This window comes from Oryctolagus cuniculus, chromosome 7, assembly GCF_964237555.1.
Source record: "Oryctolagus cuniculus chromosome 7, mOryCun1.1, whole genome shotgun sequence".
NCBI lineage: Eukaryota > Metazoa > Chordata > Mammalia > Lagomorpha > Leporidae > Oryctolagus > Oryctolagus cuniculus.
This window is the reverse complement of record NC_091438.1, coordinates 3,017,024-3,029,550: the sequence shown is the minus strand read 5'-3', so window position 1 is coordinate 3,029,550 and position 12,527 is coordinate 3,017,024. Positions and strand designations below refer to the sequence as shown.

Genomic DNA, 12,527 nt, shown 5'->3' with positions numbered 1-12,527 from the left:
TCCTGATGAAAAAAATATGAACTCTAGAATCTAACCACATAAATATCACCTATGTCCTGGTTGAATGAATTAAACAATTCCCTTTAACACTTGAACTAATTTGAGTTAAAGTTCTGTCACGTGTAGCAGAAAGTCTCTTCAATAATATAATGTTGGGGCCTGGCACTGTGGCATAGCGGGTAAAGCCGCTGCCTGCAGTGCCCACATCCCATATGGGTGCCGGTTCCAGTCCCGACTGCTCCACTTCTGATCTAGCTCTCCGCTATGGTTGGGAAAGCAGCAGAGGATGGCCCAAGTCCTTGGGCCCTGGCACCCGCATGGGAGACCCGGAAGAAGGCTCCTGGCTCCTGGCTTCAGATCGGCACAGCTCCAGCCATTGCGGCCAACTGGGGAGTGAACCAGCAGACGTAAGACCCCTCTCCTTCTCTCTGTGTGTAATTCTGACTTTCAAATAAATAAACAAATATTTACCAAAAAATGTCACAAATAGTTTTATTTATATATACATATAAAGCCATTTGGCAGTCTCAATCTTGTTACCACAGGTTCCATGAAATCTTTATTTTCTGGAAAACCTATAAGTAGTTCTGTTTCTTATTTCTTATTCCCATTTGAAAGAGGTACTAAAGTAGTTAAATTTTTTTTAAACTTCTATAAATTTTTAAAATCTATTGAATGCATTTATTTTATCTCCATGTCAGAGAGACAGAGACCTCCTATTCACTGTTTCACTGCCAAATGCTCTCAACAGCTGGTGCTGGTGACGCTGGAGATACCACCTGCCACCTCCCAGGGTGTGCACCGAGGGAAGCTGGATTGCGAGCAGAGCGGAGACTCAAACCCAGGGCCTCCCACACGGGATGCAGGCTTCCCAAAACAGCATCAGCTCCTAAGCCAAATGCCTGCCCCAGAAGTTAACAATTTTTAATATCATCTTATTCTGAAATACAACATACAGAAAAATACATAAGAGTTAAATGTAGAAGGACACTGGAAAAAGAGCATGGAAGAATGGAATTAAAAGCTACGTTTATTTGGCACAAAAACTTTTCTAATCCATGGATAAGAGGGGCTTTAAAAAAAGTTCATGAAAAAATATGTATCATGAATTTCAAAAATTTTCAAACAAAATAAATTCTTTTTATTCCATTTTCCACATATGTTAATGAATACATGATTACAAAGTAAAAATAAACAACTATAAAGGACTTATGTGTCTACCACCAAGCTAATAAAGATATACTGTCAAAATTTCACAAGAACGTTCATTTTCTCACCAAAGAATTCACTGTCTTGATGTTAGCAGTGAATCAAGTGGATTAATTGGTCTTCCTCACAGTTTTTACACCTCTTTAGCCTCCTAAAAGTGGTTTAGTTTTGCCTGTCTTGAGCTTGATATGAAATGGGTTCATAATAAACACAATCTCGTACTTGGCTTTTTCACTGAACTTTCGAAGCTTAATTTGTGTTAATCAGTGTAGCATAAAACATCAATTTCTCTGCTACACAGCATTCTACTACACTGCAATATCTAATTACAACTCTGATGTTGGACACGCACGTGGTGGAGAGTTGTGCTGTTTCAATGTCTTCAGTGTTATAAACACTGTTCTTCCGACAGTTCTAATACATGGATTTTGGTGTATGTGAATAAATCTGATTCACAGGTAGAATTACTGAGGGCGCATATCTTTATCAGATAAAGCCCAACTGATGTCCGATGAAGTGTGTCTAGTCACACTTTTTAAAACAATTCTGTATCTTCAAATATTAATTAATATTACATAAATGAAACATTTCATTATCCATTTTACCTCTGCTGAAGCAAAGACTAATACAATGATGATATACAGATTATTATTGCATTTTAATTTCAAAGGTAGATGCACATTATAACGGCTGCAGGCAATCTGTGGTATAGATTATTCTCCAACTGTAAATGATGAATTTCTCCTAACTCCATAAATGGATATAATAGCATCTACGCTGGTTAACGTTCAATTCATCTAGTGCTTAGACACAGAAAAACTTAAAAACTCGAAATTTTGTTTCCGAGCATACTTTCCTCTCTGGTTTTCTTTCCTCTTAGGTAACGAATGTGAAACAGAAATGACCGTGGGCGAGGACACGACGCAGCCCAGGGAGCAGCGGCTCGGCCGATGACTTACACGGCGCTCCCAAAGGAAGGCTGGCAGCAAGAGGGGGCAACAGCTTCCGTAACTGATACACATCAGTCAGCAGGCACGCAGGCACACCTCCGCGGAAGTGAGATGGTGTATTTGACGAACTGTGTAAGGCAACCTGTGTTCTTTTACCTGTTCTTCTCACCAGAGGCAAAAAGATGAGGAAGGAAAATACAGTTCACTTATCCAAAGTGGTTGCTGGATAGCTGGGTCTTTTAATGGAATTTATTCACAAAATTACCAAACACAATGCCAATTAAAGTTAGAACACATTGTTTTCATTAACACAGTTCTCAACATCACTCAATCTTCCTTCAGTGATTTTGAAAGCATCCTGTATTTCAAGAAATGGCCACAATGGCTGGAGTTGGACCAATCCAAAGCCAGGAGCCAGGAGCTTCTTCTGGGCCTCCCACATGGGTGCAGGGGCCTGACCACTTGGGTTGCCCTCTGCTGCCTTCCCAGGCCATCAGCAGGGAGCGGGATATGAAATGGCATCTGGGACTTGAACCGGCACCCATATGGGACTCTGGTGCCAAAGGCAGCACCTTTAGCTATTATACCACAGTGCCAGCCCCATCACTGAATTTTAATCAATACATATTATAGGACGACAGGTCAAAAACGCTAAACTATGATACATTCAAAGATTAATCTGTTTAAAACAAAGCTTCAAGAAAAACTTCTCATCAGAATGATTGCAAATAAGAAACATGGATCTGAACCTTGATGATCATTCTCATGTCTCTGCTTACGGTCTCCAGTCTCCTGAGCTGAATGTTCTAGATACAAGGCAGAGCTTCCGTAGTGGAAGAAGGGCCCTTGGGAATCCAACTTAAAAGTGCTTGATCATTACAGACCCCCAAGAAGATGGGTGTGGAGATAAGAGAAAAAGGACAGCGGGGGCTGGGCGCCTACGTATGACTGTGTGGAGTCCCCAGCCTCCCAACACACTACAGGCTCTGGGGCTCAAGCTGCTACACAGAGCACACACAGGCAGCTGGCTCTGGGGACATCTCTGCCGCTCTGTGGACGGGGCAGGTCCTTGGCACCCCAGGACTGTGGGAGCCTTGTGTGCTGAGACTGTGGGACACTGAGACTGCGTGAGAGATGCAGGGTGCAGCTAGGTCTCTGGGCAAGCCCTGTGAGCGGTCCCACATGCTCAGAGCTCCCTGAGGGGAGTCACTGCAGCAGGGTCCGTGCCCGCTCTGAGGACTGCACAGGTTCTTCTGTGGTTCCCAGGGCAGCACGGATGGGTACTGCACCCACTGCGGGCTAACACCAGCGCACTGATCACCTTGGAAGAGAGGAGGTGACGGTGTGCCAAAAGGGCTGATCAAACCCTCCCTTCTGATTAAAAAAAAAAGGAGATCTACCATATCCAACTTGGTGTCCCCCTGGAAACTCGCCCCAGCATGGAGCTCCACCCCACAGCTCCCTGGCCACACCCAGCACATGCCTCTGAGTATTCACTGACAAGAGCAGACATCCACTAAGCCGCAGAGGCATGGTCCAAAGATGAAAGCCATCTGCACAAAAAAGTCAACAAGTGTCTCCACAATGCCTAAAAATAAGCACAGAAATTCAAGGAACAAGAATAAGGAAGACAACATGACTCCCCCAAAGGAACACAACATTTCAATATTAGAATTCGAAGATGAAGAGATGGATGAAATGCTGGAAAAGGAATTCTGCAGATTAATCACAGGATTACTCAGAAGCAAATCCGTGAATTAAATAAATCCACACATGACATGAACGAAAATGTTTCCCATAAAATTGAGATTTGAAAGATAAATCAATGCAATATTTTTTTTTGACAGGCAGAGTGGACAGTGAGAAAGAGAGAGAGACAGAGAGAAAGGTCTTCCTTTGTTGTTGGTTCATCCTCCAATGGCCGCCGCGGCCGGCGCACTGCGGCCGGCGCACCACGCTGATTTGAAGCCAGGAGCCAGGTGCTTCTCCTGGTCTCCCATGGGGTGCAGGGCCCAAGCACTTGGGCCATCCTCCACTGTACTCCCAGGCCACAGCAGAGAGCTGGCCTGGAAGAGGGGCAACCAGGACAGAATCCGGTGCCCCGACTGGGACTAGAACCCAGTGTGTCGGCGCCGCAAGGTGGAGGGTTAGCCTAGTGAGCCGCGGCGCCTGCCAAATCAATGTAATATTAGAAATGAAGATTCAATAGATCAAATAAAAATGTGGAGGTAAGCCTTAACAAAGAATTGGTGAGGCAGAAGAAAGAGTATCCGAGCTAGAAGACAAATCTTCGGAAATCTCAGAGTCAGACCAAAAGAAGAAATTAAGAACAAAAAAAGAAGAGATGTATGGGATACTATCAAACAAGCTCCTGAAGGCATGGAAAGAGAAAATGGACTAGAAGGCCCTTTTACAGAAGTAATTACAGAAAACTTCCACAATTTGGAGAAAGAACGGGATGTCTAAGTACAGGAAGCACATAGAACCCCTAACAGATAAGACGCACTGTAGTCAGTCTCCACAGTAAAACATGAAGGAAAGATTCTAAAACGTGCATGCGAGAAGCGCCAGATGACTCTCAGAGGATCTCCAGTTAGACTCACAGCAGACTGCTCATCAGAAACCACACAGGCTAGGAGAGAACGGTGAGACACAGTCCAAGTCTTGAGAATGTCAACCCAGGCAAGGAGGGTTCCAAGATGGTGGAACAGTGACAGGGCGGTCTGATTCTGCAGGACGAAATTAATATCAAAAAAGTGGAGAGGGGCCGGTGCAGTATGTAATGGGCTACATCGCTGCCTGCAGTGCCGGCATCCCACATGGGCGCTGGTTGGAGACCCAGCTGCTCCACTTCTGATCCAGCTCTCTGCTGTGGCATGAGAAAGCAGTAGAAGATGGCCCAAGATGGCTCCTGGCTTCAGATCGTCACAGCTCCAGCCATTGCAGCCAATTGGGGAATGAACGAGCGGATGCAAGACCTCACTCTCTCTCTCTCTCTCTGTGTAACTCTGACTTTCAAATAAATAAATAAATCTTAAAAAACAAAGTGGAGAGAGTGCACTCTCGGAGTAAAGCCACAGTGGAAACTACAGTGGGACTCCCAGCGAAAGCAGTAGCAATGGCCTGAGTCTGTGCAGAAGTGCAGACCTGCAGCGAGGTACAGCGAGACGACAGAGGACACAGCAGCATGGATCCAGGGAGGGGTGCCTGCCTGCCTGCCCGCCTGCCTGCCCGCCCTGGCAAACCAGGCGAGATGGGACTCCAGGGCTAAATTCATATGGAGACACAGGAAACCTCACATAGCTAAAGCAATCTTACACAACAAAAACAAAGCCGAAGGCATCACAACACTAGATTTCAAGACATACTACAGGGCAGTGATAAACAAAACTGTCTTTTGCTGGCAAAAAAAAAAAAAAAACACACACAAAAAAACTTGTAGACCAATGGAACAGAATAGAAATGCCAGAAATCAATCCAGTCATCTACAACCAACTTACGCTTTCCAGAGAAGCTAAAATCAAGCTCTAGAGTAAGGATGGCCTCTTCAACAAATGGTGCTGGGAAAACTGGATGTCCACATGCAGAGGTATGAAGCAAGACGCCTACCTTACACACTATACAAAAATCCACTCAACATGGATCAAAGACCTAAATCAACAACTCAATACCATTAAATTACTAGACAACATTGGGGAAACTCTGTAAGACACTGGCATAGGAAAAGAGTTCTTGGAAAAGACCCCAGAAGCACAGACAATCAAAGCCAACACTGACTAATGGGATTACATCAAGTTGAATAGCTTTTGTACTGTAAAAGAAAAACTCAGCAAAGTGAAGAGGCAACTGACAGAACAGGAGAAAATATTTGCAAACTATGTAACTGATAAAGGGTTATCATCCAGAATCTATACAGACCTCAAGAAACTGAACCATAACAAAACAAAACAATCAATCATTAAGAAATGGGCAAAGGACATGGACAGGCATTTTTCAAGAAAGGAAATTCAAATGGCCAACAGTCACTTGAGAGAATGCTCAGGGTCACTAGCCATCAGGGAAATGTGAAGTTTCACCTCACTCCTGTTAGAATGGCTCACCTACAGAAGTAAACAAACAAAAAATGTTGGCAACGGTGTGGGGAAAACATAACCTAATCCACTGTTGGTGGGAATGTAAACTGGAGCAGCCACTGTGGAAGACAGTATGGAGGTACCTCAGAAATCTGAATATAGACCTACCATATAATTCAGCCATCCCATTCCTGAGAATTTACCCATACAAAAAGAAATTAGCATCTGAAAGTTATCTGTATCCCCATGTTCATGGCAGCACATTTCACACCAGCTAAGATGTGGAATCAACCCAGATGCCCATCAACTACTGGTTGGATAAAGCAATTACGGTATATACACACACTACGGAGTACTATTCAGCTGCCAAAAAAAGAAAAATGAAATCCTGCCTTTTGCAACAAGATAGACGAAACTGGAAACCATTATACTTAGTAAAATAAGCTAGTTCCCAAAAGACAGATCTCATATGTTTCCCCTGATCCAAGGTAACTAATAGAGTACTTAAAATGTAATGTAATGGAGTGGATTGGACATTTTGAGATTAGATGATTATTTATAGCCCTTGTCTCTTCCATCAAGGAACAGTGTTTGTTTTTTTTCTCTTCATACTATTTGTTGAACTTTTGCTTAGTGTAGAACTAATCTTGTGAGTATAAAGTTAACTGAAAATAGATCTTTGTGAAAAATAAGAATGGGATTAGGAGAAGGAAGAAGGGTGGGAGTATGGGAAGGAGGGAGGTACAGTGGGAAGAATCACTGTGTTCCTAAATTTGTATGTATGAAATGTGTGAAGTTTGTGTACCTTAAATAAAAGGTTTCTAGGTTAAAAAAAAAAAAGGTGTTCAGTGTTCCTGGGCTTTACTTCGTTCTTACTCAATTTCGCAGATGATCTGAGCTACTCTCATGATTTCTACTATCAGTTACCAATATCCAACTGATCGTTTGACAGTTCCAATTAGATGTCCCAGAAATATCGCAAACTCCAAAACAATATGCACTACCAGCTCCTAAACCCTTTTCCCCTATTCATTTTCAATGGGTGTTAGTTCCTGTCTCAGCTCAAAGTACCCACCTGCCCAGGCCCCAAAGACGGAAACCTAGACATGTCACCTCTGACAATGCCTGTGCCAATGCAGCCACAAGACTCAGGAATTCTGCCCCTAGCATGTCTCTTAATTCTGCAGTTTCTCCCTCTGGGCTTCAGTGTTGCTCATTTCCATGGACGTTTTCTAACTGGTCTCTTGGTGCCTGTTTGTTGCCTGCAGGTCCTCCCTCTACACAGCTATGACAAGAATCTATCTGAAATGAACATTGGATTTGTTGTTCCCTTGCTTCTGACTGATCCAGGGCTCGTCATCAGGATTAGACCAAAACCCTCATTTGTGACTTGATCATGCAGTCTTCATAATTCGTTCCCTGTCCATCTTATCATTTCCCCTCAGGCCACTCCCTCTGCACAGTCCCTAAAGTCAAGTGTGCTTTCACACTGTCTTCCATATACTAGGCCTTTCTCTTCCTTTTTTTCTAGAATTCTCTACTCTGTCCTTTTCCCCTCCTGCCTTTCCTAACCTCAATTACGTATGCCTTGGCGAAGCTGCCACCTCGTCCAGAATGCTTTTTCCGGCCAGTTCTGGCAGAGCTAGGTTGGGTAATTCTCTCTTCTCTCACCCTGTGCATCACTTTCATTTAGTACACTGTAAGTTCTTTAATGAACATGCATTATTTTTGTCATCAGAAAAATCAATAAAAGAATAAAAAAAGAATAAAGTAATCAATAAAAGAATAAAACTAAGGTCTCGGTCTCTGAGAACACAGATTGTAATTGATTCATTTTTCTGTAATCCCACTTCCTAGCCCAGCACCTGACAACTCATGCTCAGTAATGTGTGTTAAAGGAAGGTAAGGAAATGAGAGCCTACAGAAATAAACCAGAGAAGGTAAGACTTCCTTACCACAGTATGGAGGTCTGCAGGGTGCAAGTCCTGATACTGTGGCAGTTACACACACTGACATCTATAATTCTAGAAGATTCTAGTTAAAAATAACTCCAAATTTATTCCCTTCTGGCCAGCAAAATTAATTCTATTGTGAAACTGTCCTGTTCTTCACATCAGATCTCTTACTGTATTACCCAAGGTACATTTTTTTTACAAGAATGCCATATGTAATCTCCATCAGGAAAATGGGATATGAGGAGGAAGAACAAGACCAAGTGTAAAATAAAATACACTGGGCAGTACTGTGCTAACACATGGAACATTACTTACATGTAACAGCAAGACAGCAGCGAGAAACGACTGTCCTTGACAGTACCCAATGTCTTCATCATACACAGAGTACGCCTAGGGAAAAGGAGAAGAGAAAGAAATACTGTGAACATGCACAGATTTTAAGTGTTAGCTCAGACCGGGCTGCCGCTGTTCCTGTCCCTGAGCCCCCCGACAACCCCCCTGCATGCGTGTGCCATTAACACAGCGGGATCTCCCGCAGAGCCTGTGTGCTTCCTAAAGCAGTTCCAGACGTCCCACTGGCCCGGGTTCCTCTTTAGAATTTGGAAACAAAGAGATGCTTAAAGCACCTAATTTTAAACGTCCTATTATGGTTTGAGGTCAGGTGGGTCAATGAGAACATGGCAGGCGGCAGCAAAGGACAGGAAAAAGGGTTTAAGGCTGATGTGGGAGTCCACTGTTCTTCAAGGGGGAAATCTGTAGTACAGACCTGCCATTCTGATAACTGGTACCCTCTAGACCTCTAGAAGTTCTCCAAGACCTTCTAGACGACCCTCCCACTTCCCAGAAGGCTGACGAGTAAAATGGCTCCTCTCATTTGTATCACTGGGGCAAACCGGAAATACAGAACAGCCTTGCTGTGTGTCTTCACAGAACGGCTGAGTCCCATCCCCACCCCCCCACCCCCACACCACTGCAGCTGCCTCTGGCCATTCCCTGTCTTTCCCATCACTCCAATCAGGCCGCTGGAGCACAGCCAAAGGGGGGATGCAAAGGAAGTACAGCACTCCTCGGGCTGCAGCTATCACACCATTCACCTCTTTGTCTTTAGATTAACGGGAATTAGGTTGCATGTTTAATATATACTAACTTGTACTTCAAACACCTGGCATGTGTCTATTTAATTAATTAATTAATTTATTTGAAAGGCAGAGTTACAGAGACTGAGGGAAAGACAGAAACAGAGATTGTCCATCCACTGGTTCGCTCCCCCAGTTGCTGCAATGGCCAGGCTGGACCAGGAGCCTGTAACTCCACCTGGGTCTCCCACTTGGCCCAGCTTTGGCTGCTTTCCCAGGCAGGGAGCTGGATCACAAGTGGGACAGCTGGAACTTGAACCTGTGTTTACAGGGGAATGGGTGTCACAGGTGGCAGCCGAATTTGCTGTGCCACATGCTAGGCCAGGATTATATAAGAAAACCAACTTGTACTAATTTTTAGGAAGGCGAGTCAGTTAGAATAGGTAGAATGTGCTGGCCAAATAAGAATGATAGTGAGAACGCTCTTTCTCTGTAAGTCCAGATAGCACGTGCTTTAGGCTTTCGAGGATAATTAATATACATTGTTTTTGTTTGACAACCTCTGAAAATGTAAAAATCATTCTTAGATCAAAGGCAATATAAAAATAGGCTTCGTGGAACATGGGTCACTGACCTCTGATTCAGAATTTGAAAAAAATTCAGGTGCTCTAGAGTTATTTTCAAGAGACAACCACCTCGATAGTGCAGCTGGAATTATGATCTCCATCCCACTCCATGAACGCGATCCATGGGTTATGCTTCATTTTAACGAGGGAGTCCCATTCCCATTCAGTTTGTTCAAGACACTGCATTCTGATTTGGCGAGCATAAAACTGCCTCTTTCCAGGGAATGGTTATCAAAGACAACTAGGACAAGTTACGACACTGGGAGGGCAAGTGTACCTTCCATCCGCCAAAGGACTCAGAGAGCAGGGTCTAGAACTCTTTTTTAACTTAAAAAAACCTTACTAAAGCATGGCTTATATTTAATCCAGTGCATACATTTTTAATTGCATAATTCTACGATCTGGGGCATTTACATAGTCTAACCTTCAGAGTATTATCATCCCTCCAGAATATTCTCTCACATCTCTTTGTAGTCAAACACCTCTACCCTAGGCAACCAACCACTAGTCTGATTTTGTCACCATACGTTAGTTTTGAATTATTTACAATTTCCTGTCAATGGAGCCATCTAATACACATGCTCACGTGTGACTGGCTTTTCTCCTGAGCTTGCTTCTGAAATGCTTCCGTGTTGTGTGTATCAGCGTTCACTCCTCCTCACTGTAGAGCAGTGCCCACCGTATGAATACAGCACGACTTGTTTCTCCATTCTCTGTCTCCAGTTTTTGGCTGGAACGAACAGAGCTGCTGCATGAGGGTACTTTAATTAAGCCATCACTTGGGATGTCCGTACCGCCTACCAGAGAACCTGGGATTGAGTCCCAGCGACTCCATGCTTCTGACCCAGCTCCCTGCTAAATACACCTTGGGAGGCAGCCAATGATGGCTCAGTGAGTTGGGTCCCTGCCACCTACATGGGATTTTTCCAGTGTTATCAGATTTTTTTTTTTAATTCAGACACCTGTTAAAATTATGAAAGGGAGAAGAAGGAAAGAGAAACATTCAATTTTTTGTAACATATAAATAAAAGAAAACCAAGTTATTAATGATTACCTTATAAGCCAATGACACAAACTATATAATGACCAAAGCTGACAATCAAAGCAGATGTCAGAATACTGCTGCCCATGCCATCAAATCTCTGTAAGCAATTAACAAAATGTAAATCTTCATTGACAAATAGGTAAATTTCTATATTCACGCATATGCTTCTAAAATAATCTCTGTATATTTTAAAAAATTAAAGACCTTTTCATCTAGAAGTTAAGCTGCAAACTTTAAAATATTACATCATCTTCAACTCCAGATGAACTTTTGTCTGTTTTGTTTTTGCTCTGTCACTAAAAATTATTAGAAATATTTATGGAACTTCATATTAGAAGCCAAAACCGAGTATCTTACTATCTCTACAGTGACAGTCATATCTGAGTTTTCACTACCAAAAGAAGCCTCTTTGCAACTAGGATGATAAAAGGAAGGATTCCCTATTTTTTTTTTAAGATTCATTTGTTTATTTGAAAGAGTTACAGAGACAAAGGGAGGGACGAGAGATCTTAAATGAAGCCAGGAACTAGAAGCTTCTTCCGAGTCTCCCACAAGGGTGGCAGGGGCCCAAGAACTTAGGTCATCTTCTACTGCTTTCCCAGGCACATTAGCAAGGAGCTGGATCAGAAGTGGAGCAGCTGGGACATGAACTACACCCATATGGGATGCTGGCTTCACAGGTGGTAGCTTTCCTTGCTATGGCACAACACTGGCCCAAGAATTCCCAAATATTTAAAAGGGCCTCAGTAAATCCACTCAAAAGTCTTCTTAGGGAAACACTGTCGTCTCAACAATATCCAGTCCCATACAAGCATCTGTCCTGGAAGTTAAGATTTCAGTCTTCATAGGATAACTACAATTATCTTAGAGATAGTTATTAATTAGTGTCCAATGCCCTCAGTAAGTTTTCAGTCTGTAATCACGTCTTCCAGGCCATACAGTAAAGAAATTGGATATCTCAAGGTAGTATCTGTGTAAGTAACTGATAATGACAAAGTTGTGTTTTTTTTGTTTTGTTTTGTTTTGTTTTTTTTTTTAACTAAAACAGTGCTGGTTTTACCTGTAAGAACCTCTGTTATCTGGGATTGCGTTAACCAGTGTTGACCTTCACATGCAGATGAGCACTCGAATACGGTTCTTAACATTTTCACAAAATGACTACATGCTTCCTGCAAGTCTCTCTGTTTAGCCAGAAGCATGCACTAGTAGAATCACGAGAATCAACATTGCCATGTCTTGGCTGCAGCCCAGCCCCAGGACACATGACATCTAAGAACAAAGGCTTACTGACGCAGCTTCTCAGCTGCTCAGAACTCTGGCCACTTCTTACAACTGACTCAGCGTTCTTCCTTCTATTTACAAATGTTTACTGAGGTACAGTTTATATACAGTAAGATTCACTCTTTCTCCATTTTTCTGTTTTTGGAGAAAGACATACCACTGGGTATGTCAATAACATTTCTAGATTCTGATCAGAAAACAAAGTATCTTACTCCACAGAACTACCTTTATTAAGTTGATAGCTGACATTTCATAGTTAGCTCTAAGACTTCAACACACCCCACTCCAGAACGTGGTCCATATCAAAACCAT

The 12,527-nt window shown here is 42.9% G+C and overlaps 1 protein-coding gene across 12 annotated transcripts in view; it reads right to left on the bottom strand.

Annotated features, from left to right (window-relative positions):
* The window catches only part of RABGAP1L (RAB GTPase activating protein 1 like), a 788,918-nt gene that overhangs the window by 275,979 nt on the left and 500,412 nt on the right, over positions 1-12,527 (bottom strand). For all 12 annotated transcript variants that reach the window (XM_070077150.1, XM_070077152.1, XM_070077147.1 and 9 more), the window contains one exon: positions 8,503-8,577. In XM_070077150.1, the coding sequence (XP_069933251.1) occupies positions 8,503-8,577 (75 nt within the window). The remainder of the gene's footprint in view (positions 1-8,502; positions 8,578-12,527) is intronic.